Here is a 19,361-nt window from a genome sequence, read left to right as displayed (position 1 = left end):
TCGGTCAGCTGCGCTCACTGTGGTGGGTTACTCGGGGCCGATTACCAAGAGCCTGCTCGTGTTTGTCCTATTTGTTCATGTGCTGATGGAGTTGAGGTGCCTCTAGTAGGAGCAGAGGATGCGTACGTGGTGGCACAAAGGTCTACTATTTTGTCAATCCTATTTATCCCGCTCCAGGGATGTAGTAATTGAATGTGCTTCAAGAATTGGGGTGTGGATGCTGTCAAACATGATGGTGTTGCTGTGGGTTAACTAGTTGTCAGCTCCCAGTCCAGCTTCTGTGCCCATGCTTTTGGGTTTGAGCTCGTGTGTGTTAGCCTGGGATCAGGATGGGTTTTGTGTGCATGCAGTCGGCTTCCACCGATGAGCAGATGAGCTGTAGGTTAATTGTGGGTAACGGATAGTTCATCTACTTATCTCCCTGCCTTGACCTTCATACCTAGTTCTGCAATCAGATCTGAAGATTGGTCTGTAGATTTTTAGCTATCTTCAGTATTTCCTGTCCCCAGATCCAGTGATAGGTCAGGCTGACTTGCAGCAATGCGTACAACTTAATCCTGTGTCCTGCCCCGAACTGGCAGTTTTCCCTGTAGTTTCTGCCACACGTAGCAAGTGAGCATTTGGATCCTTCAGTCTCTATCTCATTTCATGTGCAAGTACTGTGTTTCAAGCCTGTAAAATTAGACATTTTGGGTATGCCTGAGAACACACGTAGGGTGCAGAAGGATTTTGGGTTAAGGGAAGCCAACGAGGTCTCACGAGGGTTGTTGTTAAGCTCTTGTTGCCATTCGAGGGGAGTTGTCCTGTGGACCGTGGTGGTGTTTGCAGCCCACTTGGCCAAGGGATTGCTTTTGGTCATCGCCTGTAGCACCGGCAGGCCGGCCCCGGGTTCTTCAGCTCTGAACCCAGCGCTGTTGCCAGCGTGGTCAGAGGTTCGGTGCGGAATGAACTCTTGAACCACCTGAGCTGCTGCTGTTGAGGCTTGCGGGGAGGGCATGGCGAGGAAATGGATGTTGTTGTTTCTCATGCTGCTCCTCTTGGGTGGATGAATACAAGACTTCATGTTTCACATCTGCCAGCCCACCTTTCTTCTCTTGCGCTAAGGTGTATCGGCATAGACGCGCTCCCAGCTCTCAGATATCTTTAGCAAATGCCTTTGCTCTTCCTCGTTGCACGCAGACTTGGGTCCCAGAGGCAGGTTGAGGCTGGGAGAGTCTGGTCCTGGAAACCCCATCCCTCTGACCAACCTTATCTCAGCCAGCTTGGCCATAGCTCCCCTGCCCTGCTTGACTGAAGGCTAGAGGGGTTGGAAATCAATTTATTGGTGTTATATTAGTCACTAGGGTGTTGTAAAGACACCCTTTGCCTCTCCCAAGCCAGGGTGCAATCCTTGCCCTACCTTGACCACGTGAGAAATATCTGTAGGGGAAAGTTTTGCAAAGCTCAGTGGTGACTTAGGAGGCAAAGTCTGTCTTGCTTTGGAAATGGAGACTTTGACCCATGAATTACTTCTGAAATTGTCCGTGGCCATGAGCAAGACCTCCCATCTCCTTTGTGGTTACTGCAGGCTTGAAAGCTTTTCCACAATGATCTCTTAGCCAAAGCTAAAACTTCCGGTTTTTTAAACATCTGTTTTAATTTTTTTTCATTAGGGTAGCCGATAAATTCCCATTGACTTCAATGAAAATAGTTATGCTACTTTTAAAGACTATTTTAAAAAAAACCAAACAGACCAAACACCTCCCCTCCTGCTGTGGAGACTTCCATCTCCCTGGAAGATAAACTTTTTAAGTCAGGCTTTGCTGAATTTCAGCTTAATAATGCTCTGCATTGCAAATGTGGCTGATCCGAGAGACCTGGCTACGGGATGTGTTCCAGGGAGGAAAACAAGCACCAAAAAAAGAGCCGAGTGTTCCTGTTATCAGCGTGTGTAAGGGCAAGTAAACAGTCAAAACCGCACACGGTATCTGCCAAACAAGCGGGCAAAGGAAGAACAGCCTTGTTTCCTGTTGCTGGAAGGTCATGTTGTCATATCCTTACCCAGCTATTTTAAATTGCCTTTTGCTTTCTTCCTGTGGCTTAAGGTAAAAGCAGAAACCTCAGGACCGTTGGTAGCTGGAGCACCTCATTTGGGGTGTGTTGTGTACTGCCACCCAAAAACCAGACCTGTACCTGCCACAGCCATGAAAAAGCTTCTTGTTCTTCTTTAAAATCTGAATTATATAGATTATTTTTTTTCCCCCCATGCTTAATGAGTGTCCTGCAAAGCTGGTGTTTCTCACAGTATCACCGTAGGCGAGAGTCTTGCAGTGGTTTTGTGTGTAAAGCAACCGAGGTGCCAAGAAAGGGTCAACGTGAGATCCCAGGTGATGGGTTAAACCCCAAACTTCTTGCCTACCACCGTGGTCTCAGACCTCTGAGCAGATGTGTGATTCCTGGTCAGCTCTCTGAGCTCACCCAGAGCTTGTGCACGTTGGAGGAGCAGCTGAAATGATTCCTGCCCAGCCCTTCAAGGGGATTTATTGCGAGATAAAGATCATTGCTTATTATATGGTAAACATCAGGATCAACTTTCTCTATTTAGTGCCTAGGTTTATCTGTCGTCGGCATCTGAGAGGAGCAGTGGGAACATCCCAGCCTTGGTTGTCAGTAGATTTTTTTTTTTTTTTTTTTTTTTTTTTTGTTATCGAAGAGAGAGGCTGACCATGGAGAGTGTGAGGCAAGGAGAGAGGTTTATTTTGTGTATTGAGGAATGGCTAAGTCCATGCTTGAAAACCTCTACCCTGACTTTCAATGACCCAGCACAGTTTTCCACCAAAACAGAATGAGGAAGGGGAACCTACAGCTGATAGCTAGGGCTCTCAGAGGTGTACGATGACTGTATAAAATAATAATATAAAATAATTGCAGTGTGAGTTAAGGACTTGCGCAGCATGCTTCTCGGTGTGATCTCCGATTGCACCCACTTCCGTAGCTTTGATAGACCTGAGCTGAGTCTTAGAAGCTTTTTATCCTGGCTTATTTAAAATCAGGGGAAGTAGGGATTAAGATCCAGCAGGTGCCCACCCCGTAAATCAGTCCTGCCAAAATACCTGGCACGGGTGCTGGGAGTGGGTTCCAATGGGTGACGGAGGGTGACCGGGCTCTTCTGGGCAGGGCTGAGATGGCAGCAAAGTCCCAGTGCTCTTGTGTTACTGCTCGCTCCCTTTTTGGCTGGAACTTTAGCTCCCAGAGCTGCCTTGCAGGATCATACCTGGAATAGATCATTGAATAATGACAGAAAAGCATTTCCCGCCCTGTTTAACTCCCAGGAAGGATGGTAGCCTTGCAGCCAAGTTGTTTGAATGAAACAAACCCAGGAGTAACTAGTCTTTAACTGCAGCAGTGTGTGCCATGATGTCTTGTTGGAGAAGCCAATTCCATGTTTTCTTCCTGTTTTCTTAATCTTATGGTGCTAAAATTAATCAGGATTCAGGGTAACAGTCCCGTGTCCATCGGTACTCAGAAAACTTTTTATTTAAATGAAGTTTGGGGTTTGGTTGTTTGTTTTTTTTTTCCAAAGGCACTTGGGGTGTTGTGCCAGGTTTCTGTTGGGATACAGTGAAAATTGGAGGCTGTTTCCTTGGGCTTCTTGTAAAAGCCTTTTGTCACTTGGTCGCTTTAGCAGCGAGCTCTGGTAGCCTGCACATCAATGTATCTTTTGGAGGGATCTTCAGCGTCCAGTTTCTCTGCGCCATCTTCCTGGTGTGAATTTTAGGAAGGTTTTCAAACCAAGGAATCTTTGGTAAAATGCTCCCAAATCAGATTTCTCATCAAGATACAAGTGCAGCGCAGCTTGGCGTAGCACGTTACCACAGGCATCGCATGTGCAAAAGATGAGCTTGGGGCAGGAAAAATGTTACACTGAGTGACTCAAGACAGAGTGCTGATGTGGTCATTAGTTTTACAAGGTTTTTTTATTTATCGCAAGTTAAACTATTTTCTTGGAAAGATCTTTAGGAGGTTGTTAACAATTCCTTTCCAATACAAAGTGCAGAAATTATGCTCGAGAGGTACATGTGGGTTGGAAAACGTGAGGGAATCCAGTCCTCTGCTGTTGGGCTGCTGCTTTCCCAGGACCAGGAGATGGGCTGGATGGGCACCAGGACTGGATGGGCACCGCATTTAAGCAAAGCATTTTTAATGCTGAAGATCTTATTAAGTCATTGCTGCTTCTTTTCTCTACCCTGTATTCTGCAGTTGAGTAAAGGAGCAGGCACGAAGGGGATTTGCTAGTCAACCTAAGAGATTACGGCTTTTAAACTCGTTTGTGTCCCAGCAAATGTGCTTTTGCATTTATCCAAACAGCATGTGATGCTCTTTACTATGCAAGACTGGCTTTATGAAGTTATTTGCAAGATGACTTCAATGGGATGGAAAAATCTTCCTCCGGGCAGATGTTCCCATCGTCATTGCTGTTTGTTTCTCTAATGCACGTGTTGCGTGTATTTTGCAAGTAAATAAATGCCTTTCGTTTTCAGAGCTGCGAGGAGAACTACAACATCTGTTCTGTGCTTGCCTTCTCAGCAAAATGTGTGAGAGGAGAGATGTGTATCTGACCACCAGACGTTATCCTGAGCCTGCTCGGTTGCAAAGACAAAGGCTTGAAGACTTCTCCCACCTCCCAGCCTGATGGTAGGACTCTGCAGGGCAGCTGGGAGGAGTTTCTCGGTACGGGGACTGGTTTCCTCAACCTCTTTTGATAGACAAGAGTAATCAGGTCTAGAAAAAGGTACTTTGCCTGTGCAGAATTATTTTGGGGGCAAATAGAGGCTGGTGGTGCCCATCTGCGGGGTAAGGTGCTGTGGGAAATGGGAGCTCCTGAGCTGTTTGTTCCTTTGCAGAAGGAAAGAGAGGGTACAAGGACTTGGGAGGCCCATTTTCTAAATAAGGGTAAGGAATTGGTGGCATGTGTTAGTCTGATGGAGAGGACAGGGGAGGACTCTCCTTAAAAACCTGGAGGTTTTGAAGGGAGCCCATTTGTTGGAGCAGATGGGATGAGAGGTGTGGACGCCACATCCCACTGCAAGTCGTTCCTTGGTGGCAAAAGAGGTGCAAATGTAACGGGGCTTGTATTGAAAGGAGGATGGTGTTGAGCAGAGTGGCTTTATTTACAGGGAGAGGAAGAGGTTAGAGCATGGGGATAGGTGCTATAAATCATGCAGACAGAGCAGTGGTGTGAGGATGTGGTGTGTTGGCTCTTCTTCGTCCCCATGTTGCTTTGATTGCTGGGTCTCACACTGGTAATAGCAAAAAGCACTACTGAGCTCAAATATGTGTTCAAGAGATGCAGAGTAAGAGGGGGTTTTGAAGCTTTTGGATTGGAAAACCTGGAGCCAAGTGTTCCTCATAGTTCCTATTACAGCAGCAAACCAGGGCTGCTGGTAGTCTCTAATTTGTTTAGTAAGCGAGTGATGAACTATAGTGTTTCAAGAGGTGAAAACTCAAATTTGCAAATGAAAGCTTCATCCCTGCTACAGAAGGTCTCAGCTGAAGGCTTAGTGCAGGACAGGCTTGAGCCAAATTACACAGTACCTGCTTGCCACTCTTAAACTCGCAGTCCCTTAACGCTTCTTAAATAGTCATCTTATCCTTAAACCTCTGCATCAAACACAGTACGTGATTCAGTTGTACCAGTTAATATCTGTATCCTGCAGGAGTTAGGAGAAGCTCTGAATCAGCATATGAAAAATTAACCATTTTGTAGCACTGGTATTTCCCATCTACTGTAAATTCAAGGCTAAATTTTTCCCTCGTTTAAGCACGCCTAGTTTCTTTGGCATTGTGCAGTTGTGTAACGGCTGAATTTGCCCCATTATCTGTGAGAGAACTTTCTTGCCTGTGGCGATGTTTTAGCTCCTTAATACTGCTGTAATGTTCTGTAGCTTTTTATTAAATACAGACCGCTTAATTTCATGCTTGAAATAACCCATTTGACAGTTTAAAGGAGTGTTTCTATAGGGGAAACAACTCTCTAGATGGTTTAATGTTTAAAAAAAAAAAAAAAAAAAAAAAAAAAGATAATGCCAGTGGCTGGGGTGGTTGCGTGCAAAACCCTTACGATATCCCAGATCCATGTAATAATTTCAAATATCTGGTGATATTTGCAACCTCACTACCGGAAAGAAAGTCAAAGCAGCTGTGTTACATCTTGGCCGCCCGAATTAAATCTGTACGATGCTGGTTGAATATAGACAGGCTCAGCATTGCTGCCTGGCTCTGGGACCTGCCTTCGTGGGTTCACTGAATCCCAGGGAGTCGCTGGGTGATTGGGAGGGTGGGGAGGAGGGAGAAGAATCTGAGACAGGTACGATCTTTAAGTTTGCTGTATTGTGGTACTGGCTTTAAGGAGAATTGGTTTTGCTTCCAGGTCCTCTGTGCTGTGGCAAACAACATTGTGCGTGGGAGATTGAGTGACCATGGTGCAGCGTCCTTCTCACAGAAAAAGAGGTTTTTGTGGAATGGCTGTTGTCCATATCCTCATGGAAGTTTAATCCTTATCTTTCTGTACCGTGTCTGTCCTTGCGTTCCTCCCTGGAGCTAATTATTCGTATCTGAATAGAATAAGCTAAAATCTCTTGCTGTGCTTTGGCACTTTTGAGGTCCTTGGCTGCCTCATCCCAAGAGGTGAGTCAGCTTTGCGCTCTCGCGGCGGCTAGGAAAGCTGGAGAGGCGGCTCTGTGGCTCTGATACTGAGCTGTCGGACTGAACACAGCGGGGTTAAATCGGACATATGGAAAGACACGGCTCGGGAGCAAAGTCAAAGTGAAACCCATGTCCCTCTGGGCCATGGGCCTTATTTTTTCCCATCAAATAATGCTTTACACTATGTATTTCTCAGATGGCTTTATTCACACATGCAGGAGAAATATCTAGGTATACAAACTGTGAATCTGTCATCTAAAAATTCCTATTTTCGCTGTTGTTTATATTTCCTGGTACAGAAGGTCTGTGCTGGTGATTGCTTTCCAATCGTGGATGCAATCAAAGACCATTCTTTAAAATTTCTACCGAGAATTGCTTCAGCCAAGCCTGGGGCTGTTGTTCAGGTTGGCTTTTTTTAGCTTCCATTTCTGGGCTGAAGGCTCAAAGAAGAAAGAAATAGGTGAGATGAGAGCACAGGCTCCAGCAAAGAGGAAAGAGCAGACATATGTCTGGGTGTAGTCATACAGCCACCCTGCAGGAGAAAAGATTGTTATTAAAGCTGTTGGATTTTTCTCACCAAAAAAATAATTTTGGGAGGTGGGCGGGAAGCAAAGGATGTGTGTTCTCATTTAAGAATTCCTCAGATATTTTCTTTATCTTAACTCTTCATGTGCCTGCTGCTGTGCAGCAGTTATGTGGACAGTTAGGGCTATTGCCATTGGTATAACAGGCAAAATTGTAGGTCATTCATCCCAGGGCTAACTTCTCCTGATCCTTGTAGTGGACGTGGGTTTTAATTTGATTGAATTTAATCCCTGACTTTTTTTCCTGTTTAAATAAGTAGGCCAAAAGTAGCTGCTGCAGCAGATGGAAGATCCCGTTGGACTAATGAGATGACTTGCATGTGTTGGTGTTTGCAACATCTGGGCTGCAAACTCCAGATTCTCCAGCCTTGCCTTCTTGTGAGCAGACCCAATTTAATGCAACCTGTCTAATATGAGAGATCCCAGGCCAGGAGCTTGAAGTGAAATTGCTTAAAAGTAGCTTTGCAAGCACTTAAAAGGAAAACCTAAATTCCATAAAGACTCGGGAATCTGCGAGGAGGCAGGTCACCTTTTAAAATGACCTTGAAGTGTTTCGTTTAGTTACAGCATATCAGCTCGTGTCTAGACAATTATTTTAAAGGTGGACAATTCCTCTGTTTGAATCTAAAATATACAAAGTGATGGGAGTTGCTGCTGCATGTAATAAACCCCTTCATATACTCCCAAATCTGGCGTGGGTTGGTTGGATGTCCGAGGTGGGTTAGCAGCTGAGCCAGATCTGCTGCTGCTGGCGTAAAATGCAATTCCTCTGGTGACATCCGTGGACTTGCGTGATTTACACAAATGGTAGATCTGGCCTAAATTTGGGATTCTTAAAACCAGCTCTGGTTAGGAAGGGAAATAATATAGTCCCCAGAGACCCCGGTCTCAGCTGTGCAGGAGCGTGGCTGCTGCTGTTGCCTGCGAGTGCCGTGGCCCTGAGCTGGGAAGGAAGCAGTGCCGGTAAAATTTGGGGGTCTGCGACAAACCCGAGGTGCTAACGTTTTCCTTGCTGTAGATTAACACGGCCAAAGGAAGGTTTTCTAAAACAGAGGAAAGGCTGTGGGCTGCTTTGCTCTACCCCAGTTTCAGTTTCTGTTGGCTCGTGCCTTTCTCAGGGGGAGTTTCAGCTCTGTTTTTTTTCTCAGGGAAATCGTGTGAGCCACGGCACAGGCAAAGACAGAGCTTGCTGTTGGAAAGGAGGATCCTGTGGCGCTGGACTTGGTGACGTTGGGTGGCTCTCCCGTGACCCTGTTTTTGTGGAGTGGTTTGTTCTCCAAGGTGGGATCTGGTTTTGCTGTCTGAAAGTCTCTGGGATTTGGACAGGAGAAGGGATGCTAATGTAGTTGTTAGTAAGATGTATAGGACAGAGTGCACCAGTTGAACTCTGATTTATTTAAATTATTTTTTAAATATCCTTCAGGATATTTTTTAATTTTTCTGGGTTTTTTTGGTGCTGAAAGACCAGCATTGCCTCCACACCAGGAGCACAGTGATCACCTTCTACTGCATCACACCCCCCCAACCTTCTAAAGCACCTACGGTGTCTGTGCCCTGACTCTTCATCCAAAAAAAAATCATTCCTGCTGCAGAAAGCTGAATTAGAAGCTCATTGTGTGCAAACTTAGCAAAACAGCAGTTTTGTAAGCAATGGCGGTAAATCCCTGGCACCTAAGTGGTCCAAACTAAACATCCACGGCACATACTCATGCTGCAGGCTGTGGTCAGGCTGTTTAAATTGCGCTGCCAATCTGTAATCAGGAGTTTTGTTTATTCCTGACGCCCTAAGTAGCAACACCTAGTGTGAAGATGCACGTAAAATTTAGATGAGAGCATCTAAATGCACGTGCCAGCACAGCTTTCAAATGACTCCATCCTCTCCCCTTTCACCACCCAAATTTGCTGGGACTGGTGTTTGTGTGCTGGTTGCTGGAATCTATTTTGTAGGTTTGGATTACATGGTTTGTTTTATTTCTTTTGCAGTTTGAGTTACTGATTTATACTGCTTATGGAAATAAAATGTTCTCTTCTCTCCTTAGCTTGCTTGCAGCTTGCCAAAATAATGTTTGTTCTGTCTTGTTCTGTTTTGTTTTTGGCTTTTTTTCAGCATGGCAGAAGCATCTAGCAGTGCTGGTGGATGAGGAGCTATGAAGGAGCCTTCAAACTTTTCACCCTGGGCTTTCGGTCAGGCTGGCTGCCTCTAGATTTAAGAGCTTTTAGTTAAACAGATTTGCAGGTAAGTCACCTTTTTGTTGCATTGCGATTAGGCTTTGTTCTGGTATGCAAAATAAGCAGTTTTAACCTTTGCAGTTCTCATTTTGCCTTGGGTTTCACTACATAAAAATATTTGAGTTTTATAAAATTGAAATTCTAAAGTCAGGGTTTTAGGGAGGTCAGCAGTAGTCAGAGGTACTAAACCCCAGGGTCTCACATAGTGTTTAAATCCTGTCCTGTATTCTGCAAGGAGCAGGTGCTTTTGGACACTTAGACTTAATGAGTAGTTTCTGGTCATATTCAGTTTTCACACTTAATACAGAAGAGAAAATTCTAGAATTTATCTTGGATCACAAACTTAGATCCTGAACTCTGAGTTGTTTCCCTCTCGCCTTGCCTACAGTGAGATGGATCAGCGAGAGTTTTGCTTGTTGGCTTTTTTTGGCCTTTATTTATCCCACCAGTATTAAGAAGATTGATTTCCATGGAAGGCTTTTTGCAGGAAACCTGCTTGCTTTACAAAATCCAGAAGTGTTCACACAGTGAGTGGTTAGCACTTTCAGAAAGCAAAAGGCTTCCAATTAGCGAAAATATATTGGAAGTGGATGAAAGTGTAACTGCTGTCTTAGCATGTATGATGCATGGGTAAGAGCGAGCCAAATTATTTAGCTCTTTTCATACAGTATGTTACTGTGTCAGGGAATTTACTGATAGTTGTACAGGGATTGCTTTCTGGTGGACATACATCTTGTATCCGCAGAAGAGATTTTATCCGATATAGGCTATGTATCACTGTGACAGTGTAAAGCACGCTGTCAATGAAATGCTTTAGTTGCTTGAAATTGCATCCATATACAGAGTTTTACCAACCTCGAAATATTGATTAGGGAAATCAATTTTTTTCACATGCTTGCAGTACAGCAGCATTGCTAAAGCTTTGCATGGAGTGGGTATTTACAGAATCCTTGGCAGCTTTGAGCAAAGTGCCTCTGCAGGCATGGGGCAGCTGATAGCCGAGGGCAGGAAGCAATAAATGAAGAACAAGTTGCCAGGTTTTATTCAGGATACATTTGGTAGGTGAGTGACAGGACATTGTTCACACTGATATTTGACCTTGCAGCTTTTTCTAGTTTGTTGCATCATGAGGACCTAGGAAGAGCTCAGTTCCTGTTTCCAGCTATGAGGTATGGCTAAAGGGTCATCAGGGAAAGGAAAAGCTTTGTCCTGGCCAAGATGTTTGGAGGAGAACAAGTCCCTTGCTCATAAGCAGAGACTGGAGACCCGCTTCTAAGCGCTTGAAATCTGCCAGATACTCAAAACTGCCTTGTTTTTCTGGCAGAGGGAGAAGAGGAAAGGCTTTTCATCCTCCTTATCTTTGGGCCCAGGAGCTCTTGTGGCTGAGCTGTGTAATCTCTTCAAAACAAGAGATTGCTGAGACTTCTCCTTATGTTTCAGTGCCTCTGCTTGGTGGGACTGCTGCTAAGCTTGTCCTTGCTTTACCTTCCGCTCCCTGTCTCCCCTCTAGTCCCTCTGTTCCAAGTTCGGTGTTCCAATGCCCTGTTGGGGGTAAAATCCATGGTAATGCGGTTGTTACTTTTCCGCTGTGGTCAGGGTTAAAATTTGCACGTGGGGTTTAGCCTCTTTTTTTCCATGCAGCTGTCAAACTGCTAGTTGGGTTTTGCAAATTCACGAGCAAAATATTGCCTGTGTATAAAGATAAGTTTCTGAAATGCGTTTTGGGTTTTTTTTTCACTTGGACAGAAGAACCATCCTTGGATGCATATGGGTAGGAGAGTGAACCAGGAGCATGTTTTATCACTAGATGTCTGCGGTGGGTATAACTTATATATAACATTACAGTTACCTGCTAGAGGAGGTCCGCCGATGGCTGCTATCCCAGCAAAGAAGGCAGCAAACCCCAAGTAGCTGTGGAGTTTTTGCACGCCCACTAGATCTACCTGTTTGTAAACCCAAATGGATAATTATTGATTGAGTTCATGTGAATGTGCAAGCACGAGAGATTTTTTTTTTTTTCTGAGGAATTTCCTCTCCAGCTGCAGTTTTGAAAGGACTTTGCACCTATAGGTCTGATCCAGCCTGGAATCCGCTCGCCTCCTTAAGGCCAGCATGGAAATTACTGGAATGCGAGGTGCTTTTCTGCCTTCCAGCTGTTTGGGCATCTCCCGAAACTAGTAACGCTGCTAAGGCTTTGAGGAATGTGTTTTAAACTCTGAATTCCTTCCCAGAAAGAAATGCCAAATTATAATGATGCTTCCCTATCTGGATCCTGCCATAAGTGGTCTGTGCGTGTTATAGAGAATTCTGGGAGCAGATATGCACAACCCTCTGTCTTAACGTTAGGAAATGAATGGATTCATCCTGATTCCTAGAAGCTGGAGCAGTCTGCTTCAGAAAGGAGGATGTGGAAGGCAATTAGCTGAGCCAGGTTATTAAAAATCTGCAATAAACTCCCAGTGCTTCTGTTGCATCTGGGCTGTGGACACCAGTAAGCGGGTTGGAGAGGAGATTTGGGGCTCTCTGGTGGCTCAGAATGGGAAGGCTGGAGGGAAGAGCTCTCTCATGCAGGTCTGCAACAGCCCAGGGTAATACAGCTTTACAAAAGGGTTTTTGGATCATTTTGGAATGCTGTTGGAAATGCCACATACTACATTCTTTTAATGAAATCTCCTACTCACCAGCACAGGAAGGACCAGAGCCATGAACCCACCGCAGAAAACAGCGAAGGCCACCACGTAGGTCATGAGTAATGGGAAGGTAGTGGCCAGAGGACAGAGCAGGTTAGTGATGCCGCCGAGGACAAGGTAAGCCACGTGGTAGTGATACTTCTTGGTCCAGTTCCGGTCAGCGACCCAGCCTGAGAGCAGCTGGCTGACTGTCTCTGTGATGCCTGGGGGGAAGAGGAGTTCACCAAAGCGTCAAAGAAGACTTTGTTTTTTTTTTTTTGCTATTCTGCACTGTGTTGCTTTGAAACACATCCCAATTCCACCTGCCACTCACTGTAAGAACGTGACCACAAAGGGCTGAAATGCCGGGAAGTTACAGGAAGGCATTTTTAGGCTGTTGTAAAATTTATGCTTTTTTTTTTTTTTTCTTTACGTTGGTGCCTGCTACTGCCAAGTGCCTGTGGGTGCACCAAAGTGGTCTGTAAAAATTCAATTAAGGGCTGTGCACTCAGCAGAAAACTCTGAAATGCCCTTCAGTAAAAACAGGACAGATAAGCTTGCCGTTTGATCTCTTTTTCAAGATAGAGAAAAGCAGAATATTAAGAAGAAATATGCTTATGAGATTTTAATTTTTATAAAGAAGCAAAGGAGGACAGAAGCCCAGCCTTATTTTAAAGGCTTAGCAAACTTTTGGTACTTGGTTTTTACATTTCTTGATATGTTTTTATGAACTAAAGATCAGAAGAGTGCTCACTGTCAGCTAATATCTTGCTGACCACTGTGTCCCTCCTACTCTAATCAAAATGTCAGATTAATTGCTGCACTCTCCTTCTAGATGCTTTGACAGCATACGTCATTTCTAAATATTATACAGCAGTGTAGAAGTAAAATTTATTTTTGTACAATAAAATATTTTATGATGACTGAGGTTGGAGCCACTTTCTTAACACAATGCGACTTTAGTGTTAATCCCTGCTTATAATCAGGCATGGTTTTGTTTTTTCCCCCGTTGGAGGTGAATGTCCTAAATCCAAATGGCTAGATCCAAGTTAATGTTGGGTTTTTTTCCCCAATATTGAATTTCTTTCTCTCTGCACACATTCCTGGGTCAAACTGGAGGTCTTTGAATGCTGAGTGACTCTGGATTTCTGTGGTTTGTGGGTTTAAGCAAAGCAGGATCGTGGTGGGAAGGCTTTAGGAGGACAGATAGCACCTATGTAATTGGAAACTTGTGTTTGTTTGGTGCAGTGAGGATGGGGGATCATCTAGCTTAGGTTGAGAGAACCACCCACCATGTGAGAGCGACTTTGTACATGTACAGAAGGCGACGCTATATATACAGAAGGGGGGTAAGGGCTGTGAGCTAAACCTCTTCCATGAAGATTTATTCTAGTACATATTTGGGCCTATTTCTTGGCAAGATTTGTGTTGCTTCTTTTTCCTATTTTGGTATCATTGTAATTAGAAATGGGTTTAAAAGATTCTTTTGCCTACCAGCCACTGAAATGAGGTAAGAGGCATCCATGCTGCTTATGCCCAGCGTTCTGGCTCTTGCTACCAGGTGGAAGATGGGCACGAAGTAGGCCAAGTGGCTGAACAAAAAAGACCACGTGAAAATGCAGAAGACAGGATCCTTCAGCGGGGAGAAGTCTAGGAGAGGCTGTGAATTTTCTTTTTCTGTTGGTGGAAGGGATTTGTAGCTTCTCTTGGCCTCGGGGGCTATTTCTGGCGCGTAGCTGTCCACAGGGGCTTTCTCGAGCCTTTCCAAAGCAGATGTATTTACTGGAACAGACACATCTCTGCCATGAGACATCAGGAGTCCCTCTGTGGTGGGAAGGTCCTGTGCACTGCGAAGCTGTATTTCCCTGGGAGTGGTTTCATCTGAGCATCCATCGAGTGTTTCTGAATCCTTCTTTGCCATTAAAGACCCACAGTCCTGATTTTTAGCAGAGGAGCGTTGAGGCGGCTGGGTGCTGATGGGACGCAGCAGCATGCTGGAAGGCACGAGGTTTAACATGATGCCTCCAAAAATCAGGAGAGTACCTGAGGGAAGAGAGAAGATGCTTTTTTTCTTGGTGCGGGAAGGGAGAAGCAGTAGGAAATGATCTTTCTAGAACAGGGTGTAGTCTGCATTGAACAGGGAGAAAGCTTTGCTATAAGGAGGAGGTATCTTACAGGAGCTTTTACTCCTGTTTTTCTAGCTGGAAGTCCCTTTTGCTGTGATGCAGGCAACAAATCCAGAGCTACATCTGGGATCTGGGAGTTTGTTTTGTTTTCCCCCACTAGAAATCTGTACATGTGACAGATGTTCAGGATGGCCTGAAACAGTGTAGTAAAAGTAGGGATTTTCAGTTTTGGTTTTGGTTTCTGAGATCTGTTTTGACTCTGACTGTAATGACTGATTGAGCATTTAATCATTAACAAGATGTCCCCAAACTGTCCCAGAAGAGGCAGAGTTGTTCCTTGGTGCATCCAATTTTAATTTTTAAAAAGAGCCTCATCTCCTGCCCAGATATCCTCAAATGCCCTCTTAATGCTGCTGAATTTGAATAAACAGAAGATGCGCTCACCTTGCCAGCCATAAAAATCGATGAGAAGTTGAGTGAATGGTGCTATTAGAAATGTCAGCCCCATGCCGGAGCGGGCGATGGCGTTGGAGAAAGCCAGCCGTGTCCTGCAGCGCTTGGCCGTCATCACCGCGGCTGCCTGGTAAAGGCAGGCAAACCCCATACCTGCGGGAAGGGAAAGAAATAAAACGTCCACCTCCAGAAAGTGACTGCTTCAAAGTCATGCCATCCCAAGCTCATCGTCTGCATAGTGGAGCTGCTCTGCAGGGTTCATGGGCTGAAAGTGGGGGGACTTCTGCTGTTGTTGCAGTCAGTGGAGACCAAGATTTCATGTGTGGTATTTAGTATCTGGGTTTTTTTCAGGCTGTACGCTTTTAGTAAGGGATTTTAAAAGGCCAGGATTCATGTTGGGTCCAGAAAAAAAAGCAAGGTTAGTTGCGACTAGCATGTTGAAACTGGTATTTTATGCTCCTGATCATGAAGCTTTGGGGTTTCACAGAACATCTCCTAGAAGGAAGCTGGGGATGCTTTACTATTCAAGGAACTGCCAGGTTTAATGTTAAAGGAGCTGCTTTTACTCATCGTACACAGGAAAATCTCTGCCCGACTGTGAGTCGCAGGCTGCTCACCCAGGAGAAGTCCCATGGAGACGCAGAGGAAGGGGACGCTGGTGGCCTGTGTGCTGAGCAGGCAGCCCCCTCCGACCAAGCCGGCCCCGATGATGGAGGTCGGCCGCTCGCCCAGGCTCTTGCAGACCACGGCCACGAGTGGGGCTGGAAGGGAAAGGAGGGAGAACTCTCAGGCTGAAGATGACAAATGCTGCTTTGCAGGGCTGGGGGAACTTGTATTGGGATCATTGCATCTGGTGCCTTGGGAAGTGGTCCATGTGCCACCCTGGGAGGGAGAGGGGTGACAAGAAATTTGGCATGGGTTAGTATTCAGGAGAGTGGCCAAGAGACCTTGCCTCGTTCCCTGGGAACTCGGCGGACGGGGCAGGGGAAAGAGCCGAAGTCCAAACTTTCAGATGTCCTGAGCCTGCTTCTTAATGCACACCATGCTCAGCAGCCATTCAGCAGCTGGCTTGCTCAGAGGCAGTAATATTGGTGTTAGGCGTGAGGCTTTGCTCTGAATGCATATAATAAACCTGCCACAGCGAAGTGTCCTGACACACAGGATCCCTGTCCTTGGACCGTGCTCCTGCTAAGACACGTGTGGGTACCAGCTGCGTCCGGCTTGCAGTAGTCTGGGATGGAAATCGGATCCGCAGAGCATCCTCGGTGCTCCTGATATCAAAGCAAATGGGCTTGAGATTGAAGCTCTGCCCCAGTCTTTACAGATGCCAGCTTACCTCCTAAGAAACGCAGGGAGGACATGATGGAGCCGATCCAGCTGACTTGCTCAGAGGAGCCCCCCACCTCCTCTTGGAAAGCCACGAAGAAAATCCCAAAGGTCTTGAGCATCCCCATCACGAGTACGTTGACCTGAATTGGAAGCAGACGGAGGTGAGATGCCCCAGGGGTCTGGCAGGAGGAAAAGCTTTTCCTTCTGCTTTTCTTGTGTGTATAATTTGTTGTGTTGTGGGAGAAACAAACTGGGACATGTTAAATGGGGGGGGGGGGGGGGCGGGTGTTGAGGGAATATCAGCAGGGTGGACTTGTGGTGGCCATGCTGCAATTTTATCTTCACAGACCCTCAGAAAAAAACTTGTGTGCAAACTGGCTTTTCCAAAGAAAAGGAACAAAACACTAGAGCCTGACTCTTGTAGGGGTTTTTTGCTCTGTAAGTTATTTTTTAATACTAAAAAATAATCTAAATGGGTCTCAGATCTATTGAAGATCACTAGGAGTTGATGAAGTGTTGAGTGGAGCAGGGATGGACATTAGCCGGTGCAGTTTCCCAGGCTTGCCCTGCCAGGGGGGCAAAGGACAGTTTGTGTCCTTAATTTTAACTCCCTCTCTCCTCCCTCATAGCAGGTGGTTAATGATTGGCAGTGAGTTACTTTGGATGGAATGGAAGCGGGGAAAGCTTTCCAGCTCTTCCCAGCCTTCCTAGCTGGGGGACAGCGTTGTCTTCATCACTGATGGGAAGATGGTGTGTGGTATTAAAGCCTGTAGCCTGGACAATTAGTGCTTTTAAGTGGTGTCAAGATGCCTGGTCTCCCAGGAGAGAGTAACTGAGTGTGTGTGCTGCCTGCACCCTGTGCTGCTCCTGCAGTCAGTCCCTGGGGACTCATCTTGGCTCCGATTCTCCACTGCCCCAAGATGGGATCTCACCCTTACCGAAGGTACAAGACATCCCTTTGGGGTTTGACACCCCAGCGGTGGTGTGTATGAGTAGGGAAAAGTCATCTTATCATTGCAAGCTGCCTTTTGGCCCTGGGCTGCACATTGGGCACCCTCATTTACCTCACTGAGATGTTTTCAGGTGGCATTTCGTAGCGGAAGGTGTATGTCTATTGGGTTTGCATGGTAAGGTTTTGGTAGCAGGGGTGGCTTCTGTGAGAAGCTGCTAGAAGCTTCCCACATGTCCGACAGAGCCAGTGCCAGCCGGCTCCAAGATGGATCCACCACTGGCCAAGGCTGAGCCCATAAGTGATGGTGGTAGTGCCTCTGGGATAGCAGATTTAAGGAGGGAAAAAAAAGTTGCTCTGGCACAGAAACTGCAGCCAGAGAGACGAGTGAGAACATGTAAGAGGAAGAACCCTGCAGACCCCCAGGTCAGTGCAGAAGGAGGGGAGAAGATGCTCCAGGTGCCAGAGCAGAGATTCCCCTGCAGCCCGTGGGGAAGATGATGGTGAGGCAGGCTGTCCCCCTGCAGCCCAGGGAGGTCCACGGTGGAGCAGATCTCCACCTGAAGCCTGGGGAGGACCCCATGCCGGAGCAGGGGGATGCCTGAAGGAGGCTGTGACCCTGTGGGAAGCCTGCGTTGGAGCAGGCTTCTAGCAGGACCTGCAGACCCATGGAGAGAGGAGCCCATTCTGGAGCAGGTTTGCTGGCAGGACTCGTGAGCCTGTGGGGGACCCACGCTGGAGCAGTCTGTGCCTGGAGGACTGCAGCCCGGGGAAGGGACCCACGCTGGAGCAGGTCGTGAAGAACTGCAGCCTGTGGGAAGGACCCATGTCAGAGAAGTTCATGGAGAACTGTCTCCCATGGGAGAGACCCCATGCTGGAGCAGGGGAAGAGGGTGAGGAGGAAGGAGCAGCAGAGACAAGGTGTGCTGAACTGACCCCAGCCCCCATTCCCCTGTGCTGCTGGGAGGGGAGGAGGTGCAGAAATTGGGAGTGAAGCTGTGCCCAGGAGGAAGGGAGGGGAGGGGAAGGGGGAAGGTGTTTTAAGATTTGGTTTTATTTCTCATTACCCTACTCTGGTGGATTGGTAATAAATTAAGTTAATTTTCCCCAAGTCGAGTCTGTTTCACCTGTAATGGTAATTGGTGTGTGATCTCTCCCTGTCCTTATCTCGCCTCTTGAGCCTTTTGTTATATTTTCTCTCCCCTGTCCAGCTGAGGAGGGCAGTGATGGAGTGGCTTTGGTGGGCACCTGGTGTCCAGCCAGGGTCAACCCACCACAGTCTCTGCTCAGCCCCCGGTGAAATGGGTGCACTCGGTGTAGCAAGGCACGGCTCATTTTTGCCCTTAGCTCAGTGGGATCACCCTGTCCTCTGCTCTGTGTGAGACTCAAGACTTTCTATCTGCCCCAGCTCCAGGAGGATTTAGATGAATTTGTTGTCTGCTTACCAGGAAGAAATGAAGCACCACTCCCCATGCCCACCCTCCATCTGCGGCTTCGGTGCTCGGGCTCTTCCTGGCTGCTGGAACTTCTGGCTCTTCCTCCTTCCTTTCCCCTAGAAATGGGGATTTCGGGAGACATTAACACCTTGCTCCATTGCTGTTTCAATTCAAAACCTGTTCCCATGAAGACATCAGCTGCCTTTGAACTGCCTTTAGCTCCCTGGCTGTTAATGAGGTAGCCACCAGTATTTTGCATTCAGCTTGCAAAAGCTTTTGAGGGTGGGTGAAGCTTTTACCAACCTTTTTACCAACAGATGTTAAGTTGCACATTAACACTGCCTGCGAACAGTTTAATATCCTTTCTCTTTCCCACCAAATTACTGTAACCACTTAAGCTCTAAGGGATTTTAGGTGACAAGCACCTTCCTGCCGCTTTAGAGCAGATGATAGTTTAGTTGGTTTGTGCCAGAAGTCGGGGGTGGGGGTGGCGGTGTCACTGTTTATCTGTATTGATCTTTGAGCTCTCCTGGGAAGCTCTCCCAACCCCATCCTTCTCTGCTTATCTCCCTTCCATCCTCTCGCCCATCCCATGCCTCTTGTGGTGGCAGGATCCTGCCCCAGGGTGCAGCTGAACCCTAGAGCAGTCGGGGGCTGATGAACCTGAAACTTTTCCTTACCACCTTGCTGTTGCATGCTGGAAAATCCTCCGTGAAACAGTTGCTTGCAAAGAGGAATCGTCTCTTCATTTGTTCCAGAGACTAAATCCCCCCTTCCTGATGTGGCACCCCAAAGTCTGCTTCTTCATTCACCTCCAGTGAGGATGACAGTGTCTGTCCTTCCCGACGAGCCCCGAAGCGGGACACGGAGCCCGGCAAGTCCTGGGGCTGGGTGGACAGAGT

General features: G+C 46.7%; 3 protein-coding genes across 23 annotated transcripts in view; 1 reads left to right on the top strand and 2 right to left on the bottom strand.

Annotated features, from left to right (window-relative positions):
* RBM15 (RNA binding motif protein 15) overlaps positions 1–12,280 on the top strand; it is a 23,078-nt gene extending 10,798 nt beyond the window's left edge. For 7 of the 18 annotated variants that reach the window (XM_049832598.1, XM_049832599.1, XM_049832597.1 and 4 more), the window contains 6 exons: positions 4,521–4,710; positions 6,410–6,666; positions 7,526–7,646; positions 8,417–8,549; positions 9,376–9,504; positions 10,603–10,666. The gene's annotated coding sequence lies outside the window, so the exon portion shown is untranslated. Of the gene's footprint in view, positions 1–4,520; positions 4,711–6,409; positions 6,667–7,525; positions 7,647–8,416; positions 8,550–9,375; positions 9,505–10,602; positions 10,667–11,243; positions 11,314–12,181 lie in introns of those variants that run through there. The other 11 variants (XM_049832589.1, XM_049832592.1, XM_049832590.1 and 8 more) reach the window with 11 other exon arrangements.
* The window catches only part of LOC126052234 (potassium voltage-gated channel subfamily A member 2), a 358,553-nt gene that overhangs the window by 266,019 nt on the left and 73,173 nt on the right, over positions 1–19,361 (bottom strand). The gene's annotated exons all lie outside the window — the stretch shown is intronic.
* Positions 6,681–19,361, bottom strand: SLC16A4 (solute carrier family 16 member 4). 4 transcript variants are annotated; one of them, XM_049832628.1, is made up of 9 exons: positions 19,140–19,361; positions 18,469–18,575; positions 16,082–16,214; positions 15,363–15,506; positions 14,737–14,898; positions 13,661–14,209; positions 12,179–12,390; positions 11,347–11,440; positions 6,681–7,216 (listed from the first exon to the last, which is right to left on the bottom strand). In XM_049832628.1, exons 1-9 carry the CDS (start codon positions 19,153–19,155, stop codon positions 7,062–7,064), a joined length of 1,572 nt encoding a protein of 523 aa, XP_049688585.1. In that variant the 5' UTR covers positions 19,156–19,361; the 3' UTR covers positions 6,681–7,061. The 4 variants fall into 4 exon arrangements, with proteins under 4 accessions (XP_049688585.1, XP_049688586.1, XP_049688582.1 ...); XM_049832629.1 differs by lacking the exon at positions 6,681–7,216 and adding an exon at positions 10,660–11,039; XM_049832625.1 differs by lacking the exon at positions 6,681–7,216 and having other exon boundaries at positions 10,929–11,440.

The sequence above is a fragment of the Accipiter gentilis genome, chromosome 29 (assembly GCF_929443795.1).
Source record: "Accipiter gentilis chromosome 29, bAccGen1.1, whole genome shotgun sequence".
Lineage (NCBI taxonomy): Eukaryota > Metazoa > Chordata > Aves > Accipitriformes > Accipitridae > Astur > Astur gentilis.
Note: the sequence above shows the minus strand (reverse complement) of the source record. Positions and strands in the feature narration are given on the sequence as shown.

Bases quoted from the DNA above. Each gene is read 5' to 3' on its own strand.
- SLC16A4 (XM_049832625.1), bottom strand. The intron at 16,215-18,468 runs GTAAGCAGACAA...CTTCCAATTCAG, and splicing joins TGGTGCTTCATTTCTTCCTG to GTCAACGTACTCGTGATGGG. The intron at 11,441-12,178 runs GTGAGTAGGAGA...GTTTACAAACAG, and splicing joins CTCTGGTCCTTCCTGTGCTG to GTAGATCTAGTGGGCGTGCA.